This window comes from Gorilla gorilla, chromosome 4 (assembly GCF_029281585.2).
Source record: "Gorilla gorilla gorilla isolate KB3781 chromosome 4, NHGRI_mGorGor1-v2.1_pri, whole genome shotgun sequence".
In the NCBI taxonomy this organism is placed as follows: Eukaryota; Metazoa; Chordata; class Mammalia; order Primates; family Hominidae; genus Gorilla; species Gorilla gorilla.
Window position 1 is genome coordinate 136725191 of NC_073228.2, and position 26877 is coordinate 136752067.

The following is a 26877-nucleotide window of genomic DNA, read 5'->3' on the forward strand; positions in this document are numbered from 1 at the left end:
GGATCTGCTTTACATGATCATTCTTTTTTATTTTTTTTTTCTTTTTTGAGATGGAGTCTCGCTCTGTCACCCAGGCTGGAGTGCAGTAGTGCAATCTCAGTTCACTGCAGCCTCTGCCTCCCGGCTTCAAGCGATTCTCCTGCCTCAGCCTCCCAAGTAGCTGAGATCACGGGCACGTGCCACCATGCCTGGCTAATTTTTTGAATTTTTAGTAGAGATGGGGTTTCGCCATGTTGGTCAGGCTAGTCTCAAACTCCTGATCTTAGGTGAGCTGCCTGCTTTGGCCTCCCAAAGTGCTGGGATTACAGGCGTGAGCCACCGCGCCCTGCCATGATCACCATTCTTTTAACATGTTGGTGATTGTATACATAAGTAACAACTGACTCTACTAGGAAAAATGTATTCCCACAAGAGGGAAATTATCCCATATTCTGTACATGATATCACTTTAGTTAAAATAGAAATAATGTCTTTCTAAACTCACATTCCTCTAGCATTCCTACTCCCACCTTCCAGACCTAAACCACTGCTATTCAGCCACCTGAGCTGGAGTGCAATGGTGGGATGTCGGCTCACTGCAACCTCCGCTTCCCTGGTTCAAGCGATTCTCGCTTGAAACGATTTCTGTGCCTCAGCTTCTCGAGCAGCTGGGATTACAGGCGTGCACCACCACGCCTGGCTAATCTTTTGTTAGAGACGGGGGTTTCACCATGTTGGCCAGGCTGGTCTGGAACTCCTGAGCTCAGGCAATTAGCCCGCCTCGGCCCCCCAAAATGCTGTGATTACAGGCGACAGTCACCCTGTATTTATAGGCGCCTGGCCTACACTTAGATTCTCTTTTGCTCTCCAGATAGCCTTTTGCCTTGAACCCGCCTCACCTGTTTGGAACTGCCACACCTCCGGACTTCAACCTGGGGCCGGGGTGCCTCAGGTGTGCCTGCAGGGAAGAGAAAAGAAAGCAGAGACATCGAGATCTAGATTCTCTCCTCAAAGAAAAAAAAAATCCTCCTCGTGGGAAGTGGGTGCTGATTTAAACATCAAAGACAACAGGTAAACGTCCATTGTGACCTTCCATGCTGTAGCTAGGCTGACAGCAACACTATGAGGTCCTCAGCAATTGCCGCCTCCTGCCTTCCTGCGCCCCCAAATGCCCCTTTCACCTGTTTCTCTCTGCAGCCCTCAAACACATTTGACCTAAATTTCCTGAGCTCCTGGTTTACATGTGAATGCACAGCACGGCAATTTGTTCCAATGAGGAGCCCTGAGGTTTGCGCCAGCCGCTCTCAGGGGTAAGTTTTGTGCCGAGCAGGATGTTCAAGACAGACTGCGCGCCGGTTTCGGGCACCGCCGAACATGGCTTCCCTGTTCCGTTTCTAATTTACAGCCTGAAGGTAAAAAGTACACTGATTAAATCCATGTTAGGAGGAGCAGCGGGGGCGGAATAAGCGAGCTGGGGAGGCGGCCGCGGGGCTGCCTGTTGCCCAGCAACGATGCCAGCCGCAGCCTGTGCTCCCCCAAAAGCCCGAAAGCACCGCGGCAGGCAGCCAGGAAGGAGGATGGGGCAGGGGTGCCGGCGGCTAAAGGAGATGGGGGCGCAGAAACCCCTATAGGGACCCATGCAACCCGCTTTCTCACCCTGGGAGACTATGCAAGGCTTGTTTTTTTGATACTTATGTTCGAAATCAAAAAGTGCACTGATCAAATCCGTATTAGGAGGATATGATTTAATCAGTGTACCGTTTAAATCCCCCCACACCCCTCCCCCCGGCTGCCCTCTCTCCCACTTCTCATTGGCCAGCAACTTTCCAACAAAGGCCCAGTGGCAAAGACAGCCAGCCTTTCCCTGCCTGGCTGGTCAGTTTCTTTCTGAAAGAAGCAAAAGGCTCAGCTCCAGCTTTCGGGCCTAACTGCTCAGCAGGGCAAGTCAAAGTCCCTGCGGCTGGCCCAGAGGGCCTGGTAAGCTGGAGAAGCTGCGAATGGCGAAGCGTTAGGTACCAGCTTTCACCATGAAGACAGCGCCCTCTGCTGGCAGTATCCTGAAGGGTCAGTTCACCGGGCTTCTGGTCCCCACAAAGTCTTGAAGTCTGCGGTGCTGATACGGAACAAATGTGGTGAGCTCATTCTTGCCCTCTGGAGAAATAACGATATGGAAGGGAGAAAACTGGGGCAAGAAGACCGAGGGAAGATAGCAGGTCCATTGCAGGAGGTGTGGCCTTATTTTTGGGATTCTTCTGATCCGGCAAGGACGAGCACAAAAGCCTCATATTTATTTCCCCACGGAAAAACCCAGCGCACAACCAACGTCCAGTTTAATAGGAAGATGGCAGATGCCCCTACTCCTACCCCTGTGCTCCCCACGCCCAGCCGGGCTGGGGATGCTTTGTTTGAAATACACAATTCCCATTGGCTTAATGGACATGTTAGCTGTGTTTCTTTTTTTCTTTTTTCTCTCCTTTGTTTTTTGTTGTTTTTTGTTTTGTTTTGTTTTGAGACAGGGGTCTCCCTCTGTCACCCAGGCTGAAGTGGTGGAGTGTATTGGCGCGGTCTCGGCTGACTGCAACCTTCACCTCCCAGACTCAAGTGATCCTCCCACCTCAGCCTCCCAAGTAGCTGTGTTTCTAAGAATACCACAACGGAATAATGCAGTAGGGTCCATACAGGGCAAAACGCAGAAATTAGTAGCTTCCATCCAGAACATGTCTCTGGGTGTGTTTACTAGGCTGAAGACCGTGGAGCAGAGGCCCTGCCCACTGTGTTCAAAGGGGCAAAGCAAAGCATAATGTTAGAACCCGCAAAGGCCTCAGCAGGAGCCCCATATGTTTTTTATAAAAAGGCATAATGTGAGCATTGTTCTGTGCTCAATAGCACAACTGTTATAACAAACGCTTTTGGTATGAATACAACCATTTAAAATTCCCAACCAGTTGCACTTGGTGACAATACGCATCAGAAAACAAGCCCAGGAGCACAGATTTCTCACTTGGGGGTCAGTTGGCTATAAATGCACATAAACATGCCTTTTAATGCGCCCAACTTCCAAAAATACACTGAATATTTGTGGAACAATGTTGTTGGCCCCAGCATTTGCAGCTACAAAGGCTGAAGCAGATTTCAACATGTATATCTGAGAACCTAACTTTGATTCTATATACATGGGGTGGATGCACAAGTTGAGGAGTCCTATGTGTCATACCACTCCAGCCCCCAACTTCCCACGCCCAACCATGGCCCACCCTCAGATTACAACCACTGCTATGTCTCCAGGTCCTTAGTCCCAGCATGGAGGGTCTTGAGGTCTCCCACCCCTCACCTTCAGCTCCCACCCTCGACTGCCCGCCTCAGGCCTGGCTGACCCAGTGGTATCTCTGAAGGAGAGGAGGATAAACAGTGTTGATAACATAACTGGAAGAAGAAAGTGCTTTCTGGGTCTTGGAATGAATGTCCCCAGATGTCCAAGTATTCTGAATATTTGTCAGGGCATTTAGGCAGCACAGCATCTGAGCCCATTTCAGTAGCTTGAGTCTTGAAAGGAGACAGGACTCCTACTTCTCTACTGAAGCTGGGATGTTGGCTAGAAACCAGCTACAGAATCCGGACTCAGCCAATCAGACCTAGGCCTTTGTGGCTGTGACACAGTCACTGGAACAGTTAGGAAATATTGGTCACAGTGGAGTTGAAAGCGCAGTATTCCCCTGGTCCCTCCTGTTTTCAAGCCAGGTTCTCCAGACTAACTAGACATTGGCAGGGTTGACTGATATTCTGCCAGCAAATCCCTCTTCTGCTCTAGTCAGCCAGGGCTGGTGACTGTGTAAACAAGACCCCTCTCACTCCTCCCACAGCTGTGCTGCAGATGACACACACACTTCTCTTAACAATTTTTATTGAAGAAAAAATAGGCTGCTTTGCACCTTAAGTGCTCCTGTCTTCTCTCCTCCCTGCAATCAACCCCTGCCAGCCCCACACTCTCATCAGAAAATGGGGGAATACTGCAGTTTTTAAGATCCATAAATTAATTACCAAATAATCCACAAGACCTGGGTGAGGCCACATGAGAACACTTTGGAGAAGTATCTTTTTTTTTCTTTTTTTCTTTTTTTTTTTGAGACGGAGTCTTGCTCTGTCGCCCAGGCTGGAGTGCAGTGGCGCGATCTCCGCTCACTGCAAGCTCCACCTCCCAGGTTCACGCCATTCTCCTGCCTCAGCCTCCCGAGTAGCTGGCAATATAGGCGCCCGCCACCACGCCCGGCTAATTTTTTATATTTTTAGTAGAGACGGGGTCTCACCGTGTTAGCCAGGATGGTCTCGATCTCCTGACCTTGTGATCCGCCCGCCTCGGCCTCCCAAAGTGCTGGGATTACAGGCGTGAGCCACCGCGCCCGCCTGGAGGAGTATCTTAGAAAGGCCTGGACTGGGTCCTCCCCAGTCCCTCAAGGGAAAAGCAGAGACTAAATCAGCATCACCCCACTTACGTGGGTGAGAGGTAGGGGCGGTGTACCCCACCCTCTCCACCTATAACTATGTAAGGAGAAGAGGGAAGGGCGGCTGAACTGGAGGACAGGTCCCTGGGGACCGCGCCGGGCTGGGAGACGGGGCATGATGGCCAAGGTCGTCCCTGATGGCGTCCAGTTGGTCCTGAAGGAGGCGGATGCGCTCGTCCAGGCTGCGCTGCTGGGCCAGGACGGCGGCCTTGCCCGCCAGCAGGGCGCAATAGACGCGCAGCTCCTCCACCGGTAGTGCTCGCACCAGCACCTCCCGCACGGCCCGCTCGCGCCGCGCTACGTGCTCCTTCAGCTCCTTGGCGTCCTCCTCCTGCCGCTGCAGGAGCCGGAGTCGCTGCAGCAGGGAGGCCTTGAGCCGCAGGAAGAGGCGCCGTGAGCCGGGTGAGGGCGCCGCCGCTCCCGGAATGGTTCCAGCCGGAGACAGCAGGCCCCTCACCGCCCTACTCCCTTGCAACCTGAACCCCTTTTACCTGCTCATCAGGGTCGCTGTCTGAGGCCGCCCGGGCCAGGGCGCGGCGCACGCGCGCCAGGCGACTGCCCAGCAGCAGCAGAAGGCCAAGCACGCGCTCTAAGTCGGCCATAAACCGGCTGAACCGCTCCAGCTCTTGAGGGGCACAGGCCTGGCGCACTGCAGCCTCCAGAGCCGCTTGGCGCCTGGCCCACGCTTGTGCCTCCCCCTGCAGCCGCTCCTGCTCCGTGTGAAGGTCGTGAAGCATCTTTTGGAGGCGGGCGGCCAGCTCCACCTACAGGGAAGGCTCAAGGCTGGGGCCAGGCTCATGACTTCCCTGCCCAGGCTCTGGGCTCCTACCCACCCCCAGCCTCCACCAGCCCTTCTCCACTCACTTTCTTGTCCTGGATGCTGTTGTTTGGTGCAGAGAGCCCCTGCCCACATGGCTGGTCAAGCACAGGGTGGGTGGCAGGGTTTTCAAGCCTTGTCTCCTCCTGAGGAGCTGGCAGGAGCTGGGTGAAGCTGAACTGACAGGACCTGGGAACAAAACCAGAGCTCCCTGGGTTTCCTGTCCCCAACTTCAGGGGCTCAGTGTCCAGAATCCCTAGTACACCTCACTCACCCTGGCTCAAAAGTACTGGCAGCCTCCTCTCCAGCCTCCCCACAGGCAGGCCGCATTGCAGCCCGGACCTCTGCTAAAGGAATCAGTCCATCCAGCAGGCCCAGGGGTGGCTCTGGGCTGGGCTGGGAAGCAAGAGGGTCACATAGAGAGGGATCTAATCTGGCCAGCTCCTGAACCAGCTCCTCGAGGCACTGACTAGGCCATGTGGGCCTGGAACCAGGCTGGCCAGTGCCCCTGGCTAGGGCAGTATTGTGAGAGGGACCTGGAGTATCATTGCCTGAAAGTCCCAAGGCATCAGCTGGGAGAGGTTTGAGGAGGTCACTCTCTGCAGCTGTGGGGGGATTGGTGGTCAGTCCAGTGGGGTCAATAGTTGGGATGTTATCATTTGCAGTCCCAGTGGGGGTGTGGCTTGTGGGCCTGGAAATACCTACAGAACCATTCACCCCCTGCCAGCAGTCATCTGCCCCTGCAGTTCCTGGACACTCATGGAGCGGGTACTCTGGGGGGACTGTAGCCTGGCCAGTTCTTTGGCCTAAGCCAGTTCCATACGGCTGGTCAGAGGCATGGACACTGGAAGCAGAAAAGACACTGAATCAGAAAAAGCTCCAGCCACAAACAAATGGTGGCCTCCAAGGGCCATCTGTCCCTGCCCCCATCACCTGGAATCCCAGGCTCCAGCTAGGAGAGCATTCCCACCCCTCTAGCGTTTTGTAGATGTGTGTGTCAGGGGGTGCCTCACGATGCTTGGAAGCAAGAGGGAATTACCTGGCTGGGGGCCCCTGGGAGGCATGGGGGTCTGGTGGTGATCTCATTCTGACCAGTGGGGCCTCTTCTAGGAACACTTCATCAGGAAGGGAGGGGAGCCAGGCAGGCACAATGCAGGTCTCTGAGACCCTCTGTTCGGCAGGGCTGCTCTGGGGTAACTCTGCAGGATACATCACCGCAGCCTCTTTCTGAGGCAAGAACCTGGAGGCAGGGACCCCGTAGTGACCACAGTGAAAGGAAGGAAGCTCTTGATGTTGCACCAGGGAGACAGTAGGGTATTTGCAAAATAACCAGAAGGCTCAGACTGAGGGTAGGTAGGAAGCCCTTTCATTTTTTGGGCAAAAGCTATGCAAGCTGCTTCCCCCCAACTTGGTCCAGAGTGGTCCGTGTCTCTCACCTGGAAAGTTTGGTCTGAAACAATGGTCTGGGGGTTTCTGCTCCTTGGGGAACAGCCTGGAAGGGTGAACAGTCGACTGAAATGTGGCTCAAGTTTTGTTTCCCAGGTGCTCCCCTCACCAGCCTGCATCTCCTGACTTCCATACCTGGACAATGGGTATGGTCCCTCCTGATCCTCCCCAGGAACCCAAGACTTCGCCTGAAGCGCTCTGACTCCGACTGGCGGGCCTGAAGGCATCACCGAGCTTCAAGGACCCGGAGTCCAGGTTCATGGAGCCTTGGGGTTGCGTCTCGGGCAGCCATCCGACCTGGTGATCTTCAAACTTAGCCAGCGCCGGATGCTGGAACTCCAAGGGCTCGGGCCCAGGGAAGCCAGAGCCGGAGCAGGCCTCACCCAGGCATTCCCCCGCCGGCCCACCGCCCCAACCCACACGATCCAGCTTTCCTGGCTCTGAGAAGCACCACTTCCGCTGCTGGTTGGCGAGGGGACCCCGGCCGGCAGTTCCTGGCGCGGGAGCCCGGGAGCGCGCCGGCTCCCCCTCCCCGCCCGGGTGGCTGAGCGAGGCGGAGCGCGGGTGAGTCGCCGGGGGCCGCGCTGGGACAGTGGGCCGCAGACGGGCGGGCAGGCTCATGCGGAGCTCCTTGCGCTGGAACGACGTCTCCCGGAGCACTCGCCGCTGCGCGCCCTGAAGCCGCTGGCGGTAGGCGGCCCTCGAGGCCGGCGGGCTGGGCGGCTCGGCAGCCTGCGCCGCGGCCTCCGCCTCGGCCGCCAGCGCGTACAGCAGCGGGGTGGCCTGCCTGTTCAGTGGTCCCGGGGTCCCCGGGACCTCTGTTGACTGCGGCCCACTGCGGGCTGCAACCGCGGGCCGGGGCCGCGGGGATGTGCAAAGGGCAGCGTCGGGCGGGGCGGGGCCCGGGCCGCCCCAAACCACACGCACGTAGTCCCAGTCTAGGTAAGGAAGGAGGTCTGTCCCCGGCGACTGCGTGCGCGGCTCAGGGCCGCCGGAGGCTGCGGAGAAAGAGCTGTAGGCCGAGTCCGCGCGCATGGACAGATGCCACAGGTCCAGGCCGCTAGTGGACGAGGCCGGGGAGGCGCGGTCGCCCCCAGGTCCCAGGGCCTCCATGGCTGTGCAGATGAGTGCTGAGGCTGGCTGGCTGCGTGGGTCCTGGGAAAACACAGATGTGGTGCCGGGTGAGGAGCTCCGGGTGAGGGCTGGGACAGCCTGCTGGCCCCGCCACCACGGACGGCCAGATGCTTACACTTCCCCTCCCTGGTCACACTGTCACAAGCGCTGGCATCCCCCAGATTTTGGCAGAGTCACCTTGGGATCAGAGGTGGCAGAGGAAGTAGGACCAGTCCCAGGGAGCACCTCTGAAGGTTGAGGGCCCAGCTCAGGGGAAGGAATTGGGACCAGCTCATTCTCTGCCAGGCTCCCCTTGCCCACACAAGCAGCCTTTACCCTGAGACCTCCTGGAACGCTGAGAATGTACCCATGTTCCTTTCCTCCCCAACCCTGTTCCACCCAGGCTGCTTCCTGGCCGTTCTGTTGGCTTCTCCATGTGATCTTTCCCTGATAAACAATGGTCAAGAACACTCTTGTGACCTCAGGGGAGCTAAGAAAGGAGGGGTGGGGGAAGACCCAGAGCAAGGGGCAGAGGCAGCTTCACAGCCTTCCTCCCTCCCTCTGTGCCTGTTATGTTCCAGGTGCTTTATATAAATATTTATTTTGATCGTTGCAACTGCTGTCTGCATTTTACAGACGAGGACAATGAGGTTCTGAGAGGGAAATGATTTGTCCAGGGCCACACAGCTGGGATGTGGCAGAAGCCTGCCTGGAATCCAGCCTGCCTCCACACTCACTGCAGCCAGAATCAATTTCCTAGAAGCAAGCCCTGCTGAAAGGCAGTTTACCATCCCTCCTGTTCCCCAACAGCCTGAATCCTTCAAGGAAGCCCACACTCCACTATGGGAAAGTCACCCCTACCTCCCCATACACTATTGGCAGATTCCAAAATAATCTGGTCCCCACTTCTCAAACTCTGCCTTTCGTCTAGGAATGATGGGCCGACCCCCATCTTTGCCCTGCTTCTATTCTTGCTTCTCCTGTAGGACTCAGCTTAGAGGTCTCCTCACTTTTTGGGACTCCTACAGTGTGCTGAGCTGACCCCCACCCCACACTGTCCCTGTTGGCTTGCTTCTGATTCCCTCCTCCCATTCCCACCCCTGAGCTTCCTGAGAATGGGCCCTGCTCTTCCTCATTGCTGCACTCTCAGTGCCCAGCAGAGTCCCTGGCGTACAGTCAATGTTAAATATTTGGGCCGGGTGCAGTGGCTCATGCCTGTAATCCCAACACTTTGGGAGGCCAAGGTGGGCGGATCACTAGGTAAAGAGATCAAGAGCATCCTGGCCAACATCGTGAAACCCCATCTCTACTAAAAATACCAAAAATTAGCTGGGCGTGGTGGCACACGCCTGTAGTCCCAGCTACTCGGGAGGCTGAGGCAGAAGAATCGCTTGAACCCGGGAGGCGGAAGTTGTAGTGAGCCAAGATCGCGCCACTGCACTCCAGCCTGGCGACAAAGTGAGGCTCTGTCTCAAAACAAAACAAAACAAAACAAAACCCCAAATATTTGCTGAATGTCAAGGGAAATAACAGATTTGCAGGGAGTAGATGTAGGGGTGGCCTTGGTAGAGAAGGAATAGAGTTCCTTAGTTTCTGCGCACCCTTCTTCCCTCCCTATTAGTCTTTTCTGGGGAAGAGGACAGAATGGGTGAAGCACTTGCCACCATAGACACTGGCCAGGTTCCTCATGCAATATTACGTACGAACAGAGCAGGCAAGCACAGCTTGGGGCAAGACTCACCAGAAATCAATCCCTTCTGGTCCTGGGAGGGGGATCAAGGGTAAGAGTTGAGTGGGTGTGCCTGGGTCAGGGTAAGAGAAATTTTGAGGCTTGGGAAAGGGCAGTGTTGAGGTTTGGGGCTCCCTATGAACTATGGAGACTTTCGGGGGCTGGCCTGCATTCTCTGAGCTGCTTGGTAGGGAGTGCAGAGTAGGGTGGCCCACGGCTAGGGTGAGGACCAAAAAGCAGGCTTATTTGAGCCTCCTAGACACTTATCTGGAGCTCAGAGTCACCCTCCACCCACGACCCTGAGGCCCAGGATGTTACAGATTGCTGGTTAGGGCAAGGATAGGGGTTAGTGGTAGGAGGATATGGTGTTTCCTAAAAGGGAAAGGCAGTACCTACAACATTCCCAGGAGAGGCTCTCAGCAGACCTAGGACCAGAACATCTTGATGTCACCCACCTGGGGGCATTTGTATATGCCTACTAAGCCCAGGAGCTTAGCCCTCACACTTAGGGTTGGGGACCTCTTTTGCAAAGTATTTCCACTCTAAACTTTAGGAGGACAAGAAACTACTCTGAGTAGCAGCTCCTGGGAGGACAGTCACCTCATCTAGGAAGCCCACCCGACTGCTCAGACATTAGCCCTTTCTCTTCCTATTCTTTCTGAGTCCAGCTTGGGAGCACTAGCTCATGTCACCCATCCTGCCCATTTTGGCTTGCTGCAGCTACAGATGGGGATCACCAAATACAAGATGTTTCCTCAAAAGAGGTCTTGAAAATCTATGAAAATCTATCTTATTTGTGAGTTACTATGTTAAAGGATTCTGAATTCAGCAAATAAAAACAGCTTGAATGGGCAATAAAAATGTGTCTACACATGTGTTTCCTTATTGACTGTAACTTGTTGAAGATGCTTTTGCACTGGTGGCCCTATCAGGTTGATGTTCACGCAGGCTCCTCACAGTGGGTGCTTTGCAGAACCTACCATGCCAAGAGGGCCCAGCTGCTTTGGTGTGTTTTGGGGGGCCTCAGCACAAAACAACAAGGTATTTTCATACTTGCCTGGCTGCAGGGAGCCTCTTGCAGTCCAGCCAGCCCCTGTGGCTGGGGGTAGCCCTATCTTAGGGGTCCCTGCCTCAGTGGCAGTGGCACCTGTGGGCTGGGCTGCTACGCCTGTGCCGGCTGCTGAAAGGGAGTTCAGAGGTGGAGCTCAAGGAGCTCTGCAGGCATTTTGCCAAGCCTCTCCAGAGCAGAGGGAGCAACCTAGACTCCCCGCTAGAAAGACACCAGATTGGAGTCCTGGGAGGGGGAGTTGGGGTGGGCATTTGATGTATACTTGTCACCTGAATGAAGGAGCCAGAGAGGAAGGAGACGAAGATGAGATTGGCCTTCAAAGCTAGGGGTCTGGCAGGTGGAGGCACCAGTCTGAAAGGAGGAGCTGGGGCTGAGGAATTGTCAAGGGGGCCAGTGCTCCTTCAGTCTGGGATTCATGGTGTCTGTGGCAAGTCTGGCAGCAGTTGGGATGTGGCTCTGGAGTTCAGCAGGGGAGGGTAGACCAGGCAAGACCCAGGTTTTTAGTTAGAGGTTACTGGGGAAATAGCTGAAGACAGTTTCCGGTGGATAAAATCACACCAAGGCAATGGGAACAGATCCAGGTAAGGCGACCGAGGAGGCACAGGAGAATGGACAGCCTCAAATACAACGAATGATCAGGATTTACATCATACCTCCCTCAAGGCCACCTCACATCTGACCTCTCTGTGGAGGGGCTATCCAGGCCGCCCCTCCCAGCGGGTCTTCCCTCAGTACTGGGCTCACTGCGCTGTCTCCCTGTCAGACTGAGTCCCTGGGTACTGGACCACGTCTCGAACCCCAGTACCCGCAGCTGGGTCTGGCTAGGCGGACGTTCTGGGAAGTTCACCGGCTCTCCCTGTCCCCAGCGACCCCTTGTTCTCCCAGCCTGTCCGCGCTGACAGCGCACCCCACGCAGCATCCACGCTCCGAGTGTGCGACTGGTTTACGGGCTCATCGGTCGCTGCACCCCAGATGCAGAGTCTCTGGAGACCCGAGCTCCGTGCCATGCACAGGAAATGCAGGAAGCTGGCGACACCCGGGGAGAGGCGGCCGCAGGCGTGGACAGACCCGGTTACCTGGGGTTCAATCTCTGGGAGCCGAGGCACGGGAGCTAGAGAGGCGCAGGCCCTGGCGGCCGCAGGGGGCGGCAGAGACACGCGGAGCGGCTCGAGAGCAGATGGCCGCAGCCCCGCGCAGTTCTGGGCCTTTCCCGTTGGGTTCACCGTCGGGGAAGGATCGCGCGCAGGGGACAGCGCGAGCCCGGGAGGGAAGGACCCGGCTTCTCCAGATGCTTGGCGACAAAGGGCAGGAGCGGAGGGTGGTGGAGTGAGACCGCGCTGCGCGCCGGCGCCACACACGGCGCCCCCGGGCCACACGCGGCGCGCCCAGCCGCGCCCCTGAGCCGCGCCGCCAGCTTAGAGTGGGCCGCCTCTCCGCCCCGCAGCTCTGCAGCTGGGAGAGGCGCGCTGGGATCCGACTCCACTGGCGCAACCTGACGCGGCGCCGAGCCAGACACGTCCCGGCCGAACGACGCCCGGGCTGCCCCGCGACCACCGCCTCGCCGGCCGCTCTTCACCCCCGTCCGCCCGCAGCCCCGCCGACCTCCCGGGGGAAGCGGACCCAGCCGCCCGCTTCCCGCTCCCCCGCCCCCGCCGCGTACCTGAGGCTCCCGCCGAGACGCGCTCCTGGGCCGTCGCAGCCGCGCGGTGACATCAGAGCCCCGGGCTCTGACTCCGACCCCACCTCCAGGCTCCGGCCGCGGCCGCAGGGGAGGCGCCACGTCCGGCCGCGGGGGCGGGAGCCGCAGCCTCTTGGTAGCTTCCGCGCGCCGGCCCAGTCCCAGGTCTGAGGGTGGACAGTGCGTTCCCGCGCGGGCCACAGGCCTCTTGCCCCAGGCCGGAGAAACCTGAGCGAGGTGGTGGGAGGGCGACTACGGCGACCGTGATGCTCGCGGGCCGGGTCCCTGGGGGCCTGACACCTCCCTCGGTGGGGAGGTCCAGGGCGGGCCCTTAGGCGCCTGATGGCTACCCGCTTTCCTCCCCAAGCCCGGCCAAGAAAACAGAGCTGCCAGGGCCTCGTGCCTCCCACCTGTCCCGCTGAGTAACTCGGCCCTTGATCAACTCTACCCCCAGACCCCCATTTCCAAAAGTCTTCCAGCTCTTTGACTCCCACCATGGGCTCTTGTCTCCTGTTCCCTGTCCCATTTCTTTCCATTTCTCCCACTACCCAGCATGGTCTGGGCCCTCCAGCCTGCTACCGGGGTAGGGGAGAGGGGGGCGGAGCACGGGGAAGCCCCTGGACTTGTGTGCACCTTAGCTGTCCTGAGTGGGTCCTTAGGGAGCTGGACATATGCATACCCACTAAGGCTGGACGCTGGCGCTCGAGGCCCTCACCTTCCAGGATCTCCATTTTCCAAAGAACGCTCTGCCTGCATCTGCCACTGAGCTCTCCTTGCTGTGTCCTCAGGCTCCCCTTCCCCGACTTTCCAAACTCTGTCCTATGAATACCACTCTGCCAAGAAATGCTCCGTTCCTGATAGGGGCTGGGGGCCCTTTGATGAGCCTCTCCGGCTCTCAGGTCTCTGCCTTTGTCCTCCGCTGCCCTCCCCCTCCCACAGGATCAGCAGGGCTGGGCTCAGGGGCTGTGTCCTCCCATGGTAGTATCCCTGGCAAATAAAGGTTTATTGGTGTTAATAACCAGGACTCTGAACTCTGGCCAAGTGAACTCTGGCCACTTCCTAGGGACACTGGGAGCCTGAGGAACTCTGTCTTCTTGGGTCTTCTTGGGTTCGGAGGCAGGAGACACCTGAGCCCGACTTCTGAGAGTGGTGCCCTCTGGGCCCTGCTCCTTCTTCAACACCATCTGGACTCAGGCACCAGCTTCAGCTGGAGCTCTAGGCTTTAAGACAGTGCCTAAGAACCTTTCGGCTTTGAAAGACTTTTGCTGTTTGTTTTGCTTTTTTGAGACAGAGTCTCCCTCTGTCGCCCAGGCTGGAGTGCAGTGGCCTGATCTCTGCTCACTGAAACCTGCGCCTCCCGGGTTCAAGCAATTTTCCCTGCCTCAGCCTCCCGAGTAGCTGGGATTACAGGCACCGGGCACCACGCCCAGCTAATTTTTGTATTTTTAGTAAAGACGGGGTTCGCCATGTTGGCCAGGCTGGTCTCAAACTCGTGACCTCAGGTGATCCACCCACCTCGGCCTCCCAAAGTGGTGGATTACAGGCATGAGCTACCGCACCCGGCCTGAAAGACTTTTAATATTTTTAAGACCCTGATCCACAGAGTCTCACAGCAGCATCAAAATAGAAGAAAGACAGCCCAGCAAACAACAACAACAAAATTTTTAATTGCTCATGTTGGCTGGGGCGGTGGCTCATGCCTGTAATCCCAACACTTTGGGAGGCCAAGGTGGGCAGATTGCTTGAGCTCAGGAGTTCGAGACCAGCCTCGGCAACATGGCGAAGCCCTGTCTCTACAAAAATACAAAAAAAATAGCTGGACGTGGTGGCATGCACCTGTAGTCCCAGCTACTTGGAAGGCCTAGGCACAAGAATCACTTGAACCGAGGAGGCATAGGCTGCAGCCTGCCGAGATCACGCTACTTCATTCCAGCCTGGGCAACAGAGTGAGATTCTGTCTCAAAAAAAAAAAAAAATGGTTATGTTTTTTACTTATATTTCTTGAAAACTATGGGGACACAGTGTCCAGAACAATTCTATTAACCCACTCCACCCACCTACCACTCACCTCTTGCACACACTACAGCACCTCTCTGCTAGGGACCATGAGGACACAGTCCAGAGCGATTCTTATTAACCCACTCCACCCACCTACCGCTCACCTCTTGCACACACTAAGCACCTCTCTGCTAGGGACCATGAGGACACAGTCCAGAGCGATTCTTATTAACCCACTCCACCCACCTACTGCTCACCTCTTGCACACACTACAGCACCTCTCTGCTAGGGACCATGAGGACACAGTCCAGAGCGATTCTTATTAACCCACTCCACCCACCTACCGCTCACCTCTTGCACACACTAAGCACCTCTCTGCTAGGGACCATGAGGATGCAGTCCAGAGCGATTCTTATTAACCCACTCCACCCACCTACCGCTCACCTCTTGCACACACTAAGCACCTCTCTGCTAGGGACCATGAGGACACAGTCCAGAGCGATTCTTATTAACCCACTCCACCCACCTACTGCTCACCTCTTGCACACACTACAGCACCTCTCTGCTAGGGACCATGAGGACACAGTCCAGAGCGATTCTTATTAACCCACTCCACCCACCTACCGCTCACCTCTTGCACACACTAAGCACCTCTCTGCTAGGGACCATGAGGATGCAGTCCAGAGCGATTCTTATTAACCCACTCCACCCACCTACCGCTCACCTCTTGCACACACTAAGCAACTCTCTGCCTAAGTCCCCAGAAAACTGAAATCCCGCCTACCCACGTCTCTCTTAACCTCTTCTGTTCTGAGAAAGAGAAAAGTAACCCCTAACATCTGAAAGGCCCAGCTGGACCTTGGTGTTGCCAGAATTTGACCTGACATTCACAGCAAGGCCTTACTGTTGTGCCATTGGACATAAGCCATTTCACAGGGCATCAATGTGAGATAGGGCCATTCTTTAACAATGATGGATCAAGACAAAAACAACAGCACTCTAATCATGTGTAACACATACAAAAGCATGAACATTGTCCAAGTCACAAAAATGACCTAGCTAATATGAGTGCCTGCTGTCCTAGCTAATGTGAGTACCTGCTGCTTCTTTGCCAATTGCAGTTTTAGCCTCACTCTAATCATTCCTCTTTCTAGATAAGATTTATTAATATACCCAATCATAGAATTACTCTTGCTTCTTGACAGCATCCAGCACAAAGGAAAGTTCTGCTTCTTTAACCCTCTTGAAAACCACTAACCCAAACCCAGATCCTCTAAGTCCTTTCTAATGCTCTCTTCCTGAGATGCCATGTGGTTTCCCATGCTACGTGTCCTCTCTCACTTCAACAAGCAATGAACCCAACTTGTTCAACTACAGGTGTGCTCGTGGTGGTCTTTGGCTAGGGGGCACTGACACTTCCTATCTCATTATTACAAAAGCACAGAGAATCTTGGAGAGGAGAAGGGGGAAGAAACTGCCACAAAACTGGAGTCTCCCTTAGTGATGGTGGTTGGGGGGCGAGTGTGCATGGAGAGGGTGGAAACATGCACATATGCTTCCAATACATAAAGAGAGGTATCTGAACCCTTCAGTATCTCAATACTTTCTCAGGCCTGGGGGAGTTCTTTTGAAGAGACCCTTAGATGGCTCTGTTTAGCTGGGATTAGAGCCACAGACCTTGCTGTTCCTGGCCAGGCCCTATATCAAGGAGCTGATAGGTGGGGAGGTGGTGGGCCTCCACTCCACATAGTTTGGCACTTGTAATCTGAACTGATGACACCAAAGCAAAGCAACTGCCCACCTCACAAGTCCCTGTGGTTTCTTGCTTTGATGCCCACTCTCTTTGTTGGATATGGTTAATGTGATGTGACTATGAGTGGAATACTAAAGACCACTTCTTTAGTGCCAAGCACTGTGCTAAGTGCTCTATGTATCTTTTTAGCCCTCTTACTCCTCAGAAGTAGGTATCAGTATAACCCCATTTTACAAGTGAGAAAGCTGGGACCTAGAGACATTATTTTGTCAAGGTCAGGTAGCTAATAAGCAGTAGAGGCAATACTTAACCCCCTAATGTCTGGTTCCAAAGGCCATGCTGTCATGTGAACATGAGCAGTGTAAAGAACTGTATGTTGTGGATATCAATGCAGCCTTCCTAGGAGAGCAGGATTTGGACTTCAGATTGAGCAGAACTCGCAAGCGAGTGGGAAAGATGAGACAGTAGCAGCAGTGAGACTCCAAACAGGACTTCCCCATCTCTGTGTGTCCCCAACAGTCCAACACATATGAGGGCTTAGTTTCATATATGATTTCCAGGGGTTTATTGTAAAGGAGTTACAGAAACATTTCTTTCTGTAAGTACCTTTTTTTTTTTTTTCAATAGAGATGGAGCTGGGTGTAGTGGCTCACACCTGTAATCCCAGCACTTTGGGAAGCTGAGGTGGGAAGATCACTTGAGGCCAGGAATTCGAGACCAGACTGAGCAATGCAGTGAGACCCAGTCTCTACCAAAAAAAAAAAAATTTTTTTTTTGAGTAAGAGTCTCACTCTGTCACCCAGGCTGGAGTGCAGTGGGGTGATCTCAGCTCACTGCAACTTCCGCCTCCTGGGATCAAGTGAGTCTCACGTCTCAGCCTTCCAAGTAGCTGGAATTACAGGGGTGTGCCACCACATCTGGCTAATTTTTGTATTTTTAGTAGAGATGGGGTTTCACCGTGTTGCCCAGGCTGGTATGAACCCCCGACGTCAGGTGATCCACCTACCTCGGCCTCCCCAAGTGCTGGGATTACAGGCATGAGCCGCTGTGCCCAGCCTTCACCTTTATTTTTTTCATTTGAAAGTATATCTTAGAGTTTATTCAAAGTAAGTACATAGGTTTTCTTGTTTGTTTGTTTGTTTGTTTTTTAAGACAGGCACATAGCTATGCATTGCATGGGCACAAATAAATTGGGTTAAATAACCCTATTATTGGACATTTAGGTTAATCCAGTCTTTTGCTATTACTATTTTAGTAACAAATACCCTTGTTCATTTATTTTTGTTCACATTTGTAAGTCCACTTACAGGATAAATTTCTAAAAGATGAATTGGTGGGTTAAAGTGTAGGTAGTAGATTGTACTTTACAAAGACAATCATGAAAAAATTTTCCACCTCCCAAGCTTTTCTACAATGTGACTTTGCCACTACTCTACCCAGAAGAGGTGAGGTCTATTTCTCCATCCCCTTGGATAATGAGCTTAGGGGTGACAGTAACTGTTTTGACCAACAGAATGTAGCAGAAGGTATGTTGGGCTAGTTCTGGACATAGCCTTTAACTGGCCTGGTAGCTTCCACTTCTTGCTCTTGGTAGTGCTGCTACTCTGAGACCACTAAGCTATGAGAAATATAAGCCATATGGAGAAGCCCAGGAGTATGAGATAGCATGTGGAGAGGGAAAAGAGAGGCCAAGGAGCACTTAGGCATTGGACAAGCAAGTAACCAAGCCATCTTGGAAGCGAATCCTGCAGTGTCAGCCACCCCCGCTGACACCATACTGATCAGAGAATAATTCCGCAGCCTAGCTCTTCCTGAATTTCTGACCCTCAAAAACATGAGCACAATAATTATAAAAGTGCAAACTACTAAGTTTGGGGGTAGTTTGTTACATGGTAATAGACAACTGTAACAGGGTACATGAATTTTCTATTTTGATTGATATTGTCAAATCACACTTACAAAGAGGCTATACCAATTTACAGTCCCATAAAAAATGTATACAAGCGCACTGAGATGGTTTAGATCTGTGTCCCCACCCAAATCTCATGTTCAGTTGTAATCCTCAATATTGGAGGTGGGTCCTAGTGGGAGGCAATTGGATCATGGGGGCAGTTTCATCATGAATGGTTTAGCACTATCCCTGTTGGTCATGATAGTCAGTGAGTTCTCATGAGATCTGGTCATTTAAAAGTATGTGGCACCCACCCCTCCCCCTCTCTTGCTTCTGCTCTGGCCATGTAAAAGGTACCTGCTTCCCCTTCACCTTCCACCATGACTGTAAGTTTCCTGAGGCCTCCTCAGAAGTGGAAGTCTGCATTTCCTGTACAGCCTGCAGAACCATGAGCCAATTAAACCTCTTTTCTTTGTTAATTACCTAGTCTCAGGTATTTATTTAAAGCAGTGTGGGATCGCATTAATACACTCACTAACACAGTGCATTATCAAACTTTTTTAGACAGGGTCTTGCTGTGTTGCCCAGGCTGGATTTGAACTCCCAGGCTCAAGTAATCCTCCTGCCTCTGCCTCCCCAGTAGCTGGGACTACAGGTGCACACCACTGTGCTTGGCCTTTTTAGCTTTTAAAGTGCCATGGACCATCCTGGCAGCCTTAGTCCAGGTCAGAGTGTGTAAGTGTTCCCAGTGCCATTGAGACTTGGGGTGATCCCCTTTGCCCACCAGTCTCTGTGGGACCAACCCCTGCCCTCTGGGGCCTCAAGTTTCCCTTCTGCAGAATGAGTGCTGTGGCCAACAGCTCCTGGGCCTGTCCCCTGCAAGCAGCCTGCCGCTGCAGGCACATGCCACCATGCCTAGTGCATTATCAAACTTTTGGATCTCTGAAATATGAAAGATAAAAATAATATCTGTCTTAATTTATATTGCATATATTATAAATTAGACTACACACCATTTTGTGTATTTTAAAGCCATTTATATGTGATCTGGGATCTGTCAATTTTCTTTGCTCATTTTTCTATTAGATTATTGGTCTCATTGATTTGTAAGACCTCTTTAGGGCTGGGCACAGTGGCTCATGCCTATAATCCTAGTAGCATTTTGGGAGGCCGAGGTGGGCAGATTGCTTGAGCCCAGGAGTTGGAGACCAGCCTGTCTCTACAAAAGATACAAACATTAGTTGGCCATGGTAGCACATGCATGTAGTTCCAGCTACTCCAGGGAGCTGAGGCGGGAGGATCACCTGAGCCCAGGAGGTTGAGGCTGCAGTTAGACATGATTGTGCCACTGCATTCCATCCTGAGTGACAGAGTGAGACCCTGTCTCAAAAAAACAAAACAAAAAAAACCTCTTTATATATTAAGGCGATTAACACTTTTTCCTATGTGTGGCAAATATTTTTCCAAGTTTGTGTCCTTTGATTTTGTGTGTGGTTTAACAGTGGATCTGTAGTTCATAGGTGAAGCAACAGATGTGGTTTTTTTTTTTTTTTTTTGAGATGGAGTCTTGCTCTGTCGCCCAGGCTGGAGTGCAGTGGCGCAATCTCGGCTCACTGCAAGCTCCGCCTCCCGGGTTCACGCCATTCTCCTGGGACTACAGGCGCCTGCCACCACGCCCGGCTTATTTTTTGTATTTTTAGTAGAGATGGGGTTTCACCCGTGTTAGCCAGGATGGTCTCAAATCTCCTGATCTCGTGATCCGCCGGCCTCGGCCTCCCAAAGTGCTGGGATTACAGGTGTGAGCCCCCACACCCAGCCCAGATATCTTTCTTTTAGGCAGCAGCTACATCGCTGGGCTACATAGCTGTCTCAATAATTCAGAGATGGTAATCTACTGGTTAAAGTATATTAGAGGTCAGAAACCTTTCAACAAAATCATGTTGTTTATTTTTAGAAATTCAACAAAGCGTGAATTATTGCTTATACACAAATGTCTACCTAAACTGTAAATGTTCTTCTGGGGTAAGTTTGTTTGCTTTTTAATTATGCACTGAATTCACCACAGTTGTCTAAAGATAGGGCTTTATAGGAAAGTAGAAAGTGCACAAGAAGAAAGTGCAGGGAGAATGAAGATTGCCTTCCCCGGTGGGGACACCTGACAGGCAGGGCCTCTTGGTGAGGCTGGGTGAGAGCTGACTGTTCCAGAGATTGAACCAGATTCCCTTTCAGATCAGCACTTCCTGGAAAGGAGTGCTGGGCTGTCACGTCCCCATTAAGTACACATATGTCACCTTTTCCCTGCAGACATTGGGTGACACCCAGCCTCTGTTTGCTTTGGTCAGAATAACTTAACTTTTCTACTCCAGCCTGGCCCCCAGCCCCAGGCCTGAAACCATTCCATCCTTGTGGTCTTCATTCAGATGTTACTCACACATCCTTGGACAAAAGAGGATTCATGAAAAAGATGGATACAGGCTTCTTCTTCTCTGCCAACTTCAGTGGGCCCCGGACAGATAGGTGTGGGCAAATAAGCTTTTCCACTTTGCTCTTCTGGTCCCCTAAGGTTCATTTTGGTTTTCAAGAAAAGAAACTATCTCAGGCTCTGAACTCGGCCCCAAAAGCATTGCTTAGAGAAGGCAACAGCCTCCTCAGGCCCAGGAATGGCCAGACTGTCTCTCTTGTGTCCAGATCATAAAATGGGATGAGATAGTCTCTAAAAAGCCCCTCTCCTAAAACTGTCATTCTGTTTGAGCTAAACCTCCCAGATTTCTGCTTGCTGAGGAGTCACCCAGAATATTCAATGGAAGAAAAATCCAATTTGTGAGCTCTGGACCCCAGGCTGCACACAGAAGCTGCGTGATGGACTTGGTACAGAATTAGGTCACAGCATGCTATGTGCATGTGGATGAATTTTGGCTGGTGGCTCAGGAGACTGAGAATGCACGCCCTAAACATTCACCTAGAAAACTTTCCTGATTTTAACTGTGGTGTATCTGGTCAGTTACTCACATAGAGGACACTTTGTTCTAAAACCCGGGGGTATGCCCAGCATTCATCACAGTCTGGGCACTGTTTGTGGTCACATTTACCCCTGGCAGGGTCCTTAGGTCCTAGTTAGCAGCTTTTTCTGCTTCAAGGGAAGCAGCAAGAAAAGTAAAAAACAAAACAAAAAACAACATAGCAAGTTACTTTTGACTTTCCTAGCAAATCACCTAGCAAGATGGAAGGGGAATGTGTCTCTTAACTGGATGACACCAAATGAATTATGGGGCAAAGGGCAACTGACAGCAACTGCCTAGGAGTGGCAGAGACGGATTTATAGACAGGCTCATTGCCCACCCTTGATTTCTCAAAATGAAACAGGGAGAGAAAGGCGTTCTTCAATTTGGTGTATCCCAGAGATAGAAAATCAGTGAAGTAGGAAAGAGTGTGAGTTTCAAAGTACGTGAATTCAGTTTGAATACCAGTAGCTCTATGAACCTGGAGATGTCCCCACCTTCCTGAGCCTCCATTTCCTCATGTGTAAAACAAGGATACTACATACCTGCCAGATAAAGATTAAAGGAGATTTGATCACATAGAGTAGTGCCAGGCTCACAGTGGGCCACCAATAAGTGATGTTAGTTATCACTATTCCTCACTTGAGTTTCTCCTGAGAAATACAATCTCAACTAAACCCCAGTCCCAATTTTCTCTCTAAGGACTGGTTTATCCACCTGGGGTCTCCCATAGGTGTTGCTCATGCTGCTGGTAGTTTCTCTCCTAAGCTTCACTCACCATTCCGGCAAACAGGGCTGTAAACACTTTCTTCATATTGTGTAAGCCTTGGGGAGACAGAACTCCCCCTCCTGCTTTGAAAGCCAGCCCAGTCATTGTACAGGCCTGAGACCTGGACTTAATCAATTTGATGCTTCTTCCAGAAGCTGGGACTCTTACATGAGTAAAAGAGAGACACTGGGACAGGTGAGAAATGATCACGAGTCAGGGGGCGCAAGGACAGTAGCAATCCCGGCCTATCCCCTGCTCTTGCTGCGCAGCCTCCTTTGTTCTTGTTTATTTCCACAGCCTGGTTCTCCAGCCTTCTAGTCAATTCTGTGAACCACTAGGTCTCCTCCCAATACATTCCTTTTTTGAATGAGTCAGGCAGAGCTGCTTGCTATTGTTTGAAACGAAGAAGTTTCTAATGTGGAGCCAAGACACCTTTTTCATACTGCCAGGCAAGAGGAAAATCCAGCCTGTTGAGATTTGGGTGTTGAGAGCTGCCCTTTCCCTGACTACTAGCAAAGAGGGCAAGAGAGATTTCCATAGCTGCCCCAGGGTTCAGGAGAGGCAGTGTCTCTGCCCTTTGATGTTGCTGGAAATCCTCTAACAACGCTTACACAATCTCAAAACTAGCAACTCAGGAAACAGGATAAAGCAGTGCAAGAGAAATACAAGGCAGGCAAGTTCCTGGTTCAAAGTCATAAACATTTTCCATAAAAATGAGAACAAGATTTCCCTTGATAAACAAAACAAAGGCAAGAAAATGTGGAGATTGGTTGCTTTTTCCTCTTGCTGTACTAAGGAGGGTTGACCTTGATTCTACCTTTTCTTTGCTCGACAGCATAGGCAAAAAGACTAAGCTGAAGTCAGGCCAGGGAGGAGACATAGGCTTCCATCCCATAGTTACCCCAACAGGGGACTGGGTGTGTCCTGAAGTTTCCTTTTTTCTTCCTTTCCCCACTAGCAAATGTCCCTGATAAGAACCCATCATGATGCTGAGTTACATGACCCCTGAGCCAAGTATCACCTCATCAGTGAAGCCTTCTTTGATATCCCCAGGTAGAGTTCGTTGTTCCCAGCCCTACATAATACTGCATTGGAGAGTATGTGGTCATTTAGTTGTCTGTCTGCCTCACTAGACCTATAGTGAGTGCTTTGACGGAAAGGACTATGCCTGGCAGTATCAGGCTCAGAAGTAATCTCAGAGTTTGTTGAATAAATGAATGTGGGAGACCTGACTTCATGTGAACAGCTGTGTCATTCCTCTATACTGTGAGTTCACAGTTGATAGCAACATGCCAAGAATGGCCTTGGCCTCCAGGCCCCATATGTGTGTTGTGGGGGGGGGGTATGGGAGTGGGAGAGTCCATGCAAACAGCATTTAAGGCACCAAATGGCCCTCCTAGGGAAGTGATTAAACTGAATAAAAGGACTTATTTAATTAGCAAGCAATTATTGAGTGTTCATGTACCAGTTGGCCCATACTTAAGGTAAGAGGCAGTGAACACATGTTCTAGGAGCCAGAAAGGAAATCAGCAGTACTCCTTCCACCAAGAGCCATTGCTGACAGCCCCTCTCTGCCCTGGCATTAGCCAGGGCCTGATGGCTCTGTCCATGAGCAGACTCATTGTCAGCCCTCACTTGGGGAACTGACTTTTTTGTTTAACTTTTTTGGGGCTTTCTGGCAAAAACCAGAAAGCCTGCTAGACAAATTCTAAGAGCTGTAACACTGGGAACCAACTTTTTTTTTTTTTTTTGAGACAGAGTCTTGCCCCGTTGCCCAGCCTGGAGTGCAGTGGCGAAATCTCAGCTCACTGCAACCTCCGCTTACTGGATTCAAGTGATTCTCCTGCCTAGGCTTCCAAGTGGCTGGGATTACAGGCATGAGTCACCATGCCCGGCTAATTTTTTGTACTTTTGGTAGAGACAAGGTTTCACCACGTTGGTCCCAAACTCCTGACCTCAAGTGATCCACCCTCCTTGAACCAACTTCTAAAAAAACATTAGACCCTGGGCCAGTCATTTCCTTCAGGTCACCACACTTCCTATATCACTCTCTCCTCTTGGTGGTTTTGACAAAAAGATGTGACTTGCCATACCCTAAGAGGCTGCTTTCTTTTCAGAGCAGATTGCTTTGGTCACTCACTTGGGCACAGCAATGAGAGGTCTAGGGAGGTGCTGCCATGAATGGAAGCAAGGACTTTCAAGAGAGTTCATTTGGACCCCATTCTTTTCTTTTCTTTTTTTTTTTTTTTTTGGCAGAGTTTCACTCTTGTCGCCCAGGTTGGAGTACAGTGGCGCAATCTCAGCTCACTGCAACCTTTGCCTCCCGGGTTCAAGTGATTCTCCCGCCTCAGCTTCCCGAGTAGCTGAGATTACAGGCATGTACCACCATGCCAGGCTAATTTTAGTATTTTTAGTGGAGACGGGTTTTCACCATGTTGGCCAGGTTGGTCTCGAACTCCTGACCTCAGGTGATCCACCCACCTCAGTCTCTCAAAGTGCTGGGATTACAGGCATGACCCACCATGCCCGGCCTAGATCCTCTTTCTTGGTTCTTGGGATTGGATTAATAACCTTTATTAGTGATGGTGGTAGGTCCTTGTTTATAATTATTTTGTGAACAAGTGTTCTTTTCGAAAACTTTATAAGTGCCTGAAAAGGATTAAAAATAGACTGGGCACAGTGGCTCACGCCTATAATCGCAGCACTTTGGGAGGCCGAGGTGGGCGGATCACCTGAGGTCAGGAGTTTGAGACCAGCCTGACCAACATGGAGAAACCCCGTCTCTACTAAAAATACAAAATCAGCTGGGCATGGTGGCGCGTGCCTATAATCCCAGCTACTCGGGAGGCTGAGGCAGAAGAATCGCTTGAAACCGGGAGGCGGAGGTTGCGGTGAGCCAAGATCTCACCATTGCACTCCAGCCTGGGCAACAAGAGTGAAACTCCGTCTCAATAATAATAATAATAATAATAATAATAATAATAATAATAATAATTATAATAATAATGCCAAACTGCAACTCTCTGGTCTTCCTGAAATAGTGAATGCTTTCCCTAAATTAGATTTACCTTAGTATGCTTAACAGCTTACAATGCACCAAATAAAAAGACAAACAATTCAATTTTTAAAAATAGACTAAGGATTTGAACAGGAAGAATTTGAATTTCTCGCAAGATCTACAAATAGCCAATAAGCACTAAAAAAGGTGCTCAACCTCAAATTCAACTCAAAAGCACAATTAGGTATCACTTCATACCCACTAGAATGGCTATAAGACAAAAAGTCAGATAGTAAGTATTGAGGAGGATATAAAGGAACCCTCACGCACTGCTGCTGGGAGTGTAAAATGATACAACTGACTTGGAAAACTGTTTCTTAGTTCACCAAATGATTAAACAGAAAGTTACCATATGACCCAGCAATTCCACTCTTTGGTCTATCCCCAAGAAAACTGAAAACATATGTTCATGTCAAAACCTGTACGTATGTTTATATCAGCATGATTCATAATAGATAAAAAGTGGAAACGACCTAAATGGCCACCAACAGATTAATGAATAAATAAAATCTGGTATATCTATACAATGGAATATTATTCAGCCATAAAAAGAAATGAAGTGCTGACATGTACTACAACGTGTGGACCTCGAGAACATTATGCTAAGTGAAAGAAAACAGACAAAACCCCACGTATTATTCCATGTATATGAAATGTCCAGAATGGGCAAATCCACAGAGAAAGAAGGGATGAGAAGTGGCTATTAAATGGTACGAGGCCTCTTTGGGTGATGACAGAAATGTTCATCTCTAGGCCCCATCTCTAGATAGTGGGATAATTATAAAATCTTGTGACTAGGCTGGGTGTGGTGGCTCAAGCCTGAAATCCCAGCACTTTGGGAGGCTGAGGCATGAAGACTGCTTGAGCACAGGAGTTTGAGACCAGCCTGGGCAACATAATGAGATGCTGTCCCTATTAAAAAAAAATTTTTTTAATCTTGTGACTATACTAAAGATAACTGAATTTACACTTTTTTTTTTTTATTTTGAGAGAGTTTCACCCTGCTGCCCAGGCTGGAGTGCAGTGGCACGGTCTCGGCTCACTGCAGCCTCTCCCTCCCAGGTTCAAGCGATTCTCCTCCCTCAGCCTCTGGAGTAGCTGGGATGACAGGTGCCTGCCACCATGCCCAGTTAATTTTTCGTATTTTTAGTAGAGACACGGTTTCACCATGTTGGCCAGGCTGGTCTTGAGCTCCTGACCTCGTGATCTGCCCACCTCGGTCTCCCAAAGCGCTGGGATTACAGGTATGAGCCACTGTGCAGGGCCTACACTTTTTTTTTTAGATGGAGTTTTGCTCTTGTTGCCCAGGCTGGAGAGCAGTGGCGCGATCTCAGCTCACTGAAACCGCCTCTCGGGTTCAACCAATTCAATTCAAGCAATTCAATTCAAGCAATACATATATACACACACACACAAATATATGTATGTATACACGCATACACACACACACACACACACACTTAAGAGTTGTCATTGACATTGGCCTATTCTTTATTTTTTTGGAGACAGAGTCTCACTCTGTCACCCAGACTGGTGCAGTGGTGCGATCTCAGCTCACTACAACCTCCACCTCCTGGGTTCAAGTAATTCTCGTGCCTCAGCCTCCCAAGAAGCCAGGATTACAGGCACGTGCCACCACACCTGGCTAATTTTTGTATTTTTAGCAGAGATGGGATTTTGCCATGTTAACCAGGCTAGTCTCGAACTCCTGGCCTCAAGCAATCCACCCAACTCAGAGTGGTGGAATTACAGGCGTGAGCCACCACACCCGGCCTGACATTGGCCCATTCTTGCTCAAGGTCTTCACATACAAAGCAAGAGATGGCTTCTAAGGGTTCTAACCACTCTGATGTTTTAAGCATGTGTCTACAAATGCAGAAAGCAAGCTCAAGTACTCTTGCACTAAATTACTAATTCAGAGCACCTTCTGCCCATAGACCTAAAGGTATCTTGCAAGCCAGGTGATCTCAGGTTTATTTGTGGGCCACAGGCTCAGATGTTAATGTGCCTGCAGATCACATGACTTTTTAAAAATTACCATTGTGTGTAAATTAGTCTACTAATCATTAAAATTAAGAA

General features: G+C 51.3%; 1 protein-coding gene and 1 non-coding gene across 8 annotated transcripts; both read right to left on the reverse strand.

The window, feature by feature from the left end:
• Nucleotides 1-2454: 2454 nt before the first annotated feature.
• Nucleotides 2455-13103, reverse strand: SHROOM1 (shroom family member 1). 7 transcript variants are annotated; one of them, XM_055386585.2, is made up of 10 exons: nt 9976-12262; nt 9596-9656; nt 9174-9320; nt 6877-7896; nt 6732-6787; nt 6335-6535; nt 5570-6139; nt 5343-5484; nt 4970-5242; nt 2455-4848 (listed from the first exon to the last, which is right to left on the reverse strand). In XM_055386585.2, the coding sequence occupies exons 4-10, from the start codon at nt 7852-7854 to the stop codon at nt 4516-4518; spliced, it is 2553 nt and encodes an 850-aa protein (XP_055242560.2). In that variant the 5' UTR covers nt 7855-7896; nt 9174-9320; nt 9596-9656; nt 9976-12262; the 3' UTR covers nt 2455-4515. The 7 variants fall into 7 exon arrangements, with proteins under 7 accessions (XP_055242560.2, XP_055242563.2, XP_063562844.1 ...); XM_055386588.2 differs by lacking the exons at nt 9174-9320; nt 9596-9656; nt 9976-12262 and adding exons at nt 12313-12558; nt 13046-13103; XM_063706774.1 differs by lacking the exons at nt 9174-9320; nt 9596-9656; nt 9976-12262 and adding an exon at nt 12313-12698 and having other exon boundaries at nt 2455-4833.
• Nucleotides 13104-23406: 10303 nt separating this feature from the next.
• On the reverse strand, nt 23407-23466 carry LOC115934803 (U7 small nuclear RNA). Its single transcript, XR_004070548.1, has one exon. It is a non-coding gene; the product is annotated as a U7 small nuclear RNA (small nuclear RNA).
• Between the last annotated feature and the right edge of the window lie 3411 nt (nt 23467-26877).

Bases quoted from the DNA above. Each gene is read 5' to 3' on its own strand.
- SHROOM1 (XM_055386588.2), bottom strand. From the start codon at position 7,854: ATGGAGGCCCTGGGACCTGGGGGCGACCGCGCCTCCCCGGCCTCGTCC. The intron at 6,788-6,876 runs GTATGGAAGTCA...TCACCCTTCCAG, and splicing joins GGACCATACCCATTGTCCAG to GCTGTTCCCCAAGGAGCAGA. The intron at 4,849-4,969 runs GTAAAAGGGGTT...CTGCGGCTCAAG, and splicing joins ACAGCGACCCTGATGAGCAG to GCCTCCCTGCTGCAGCGACT.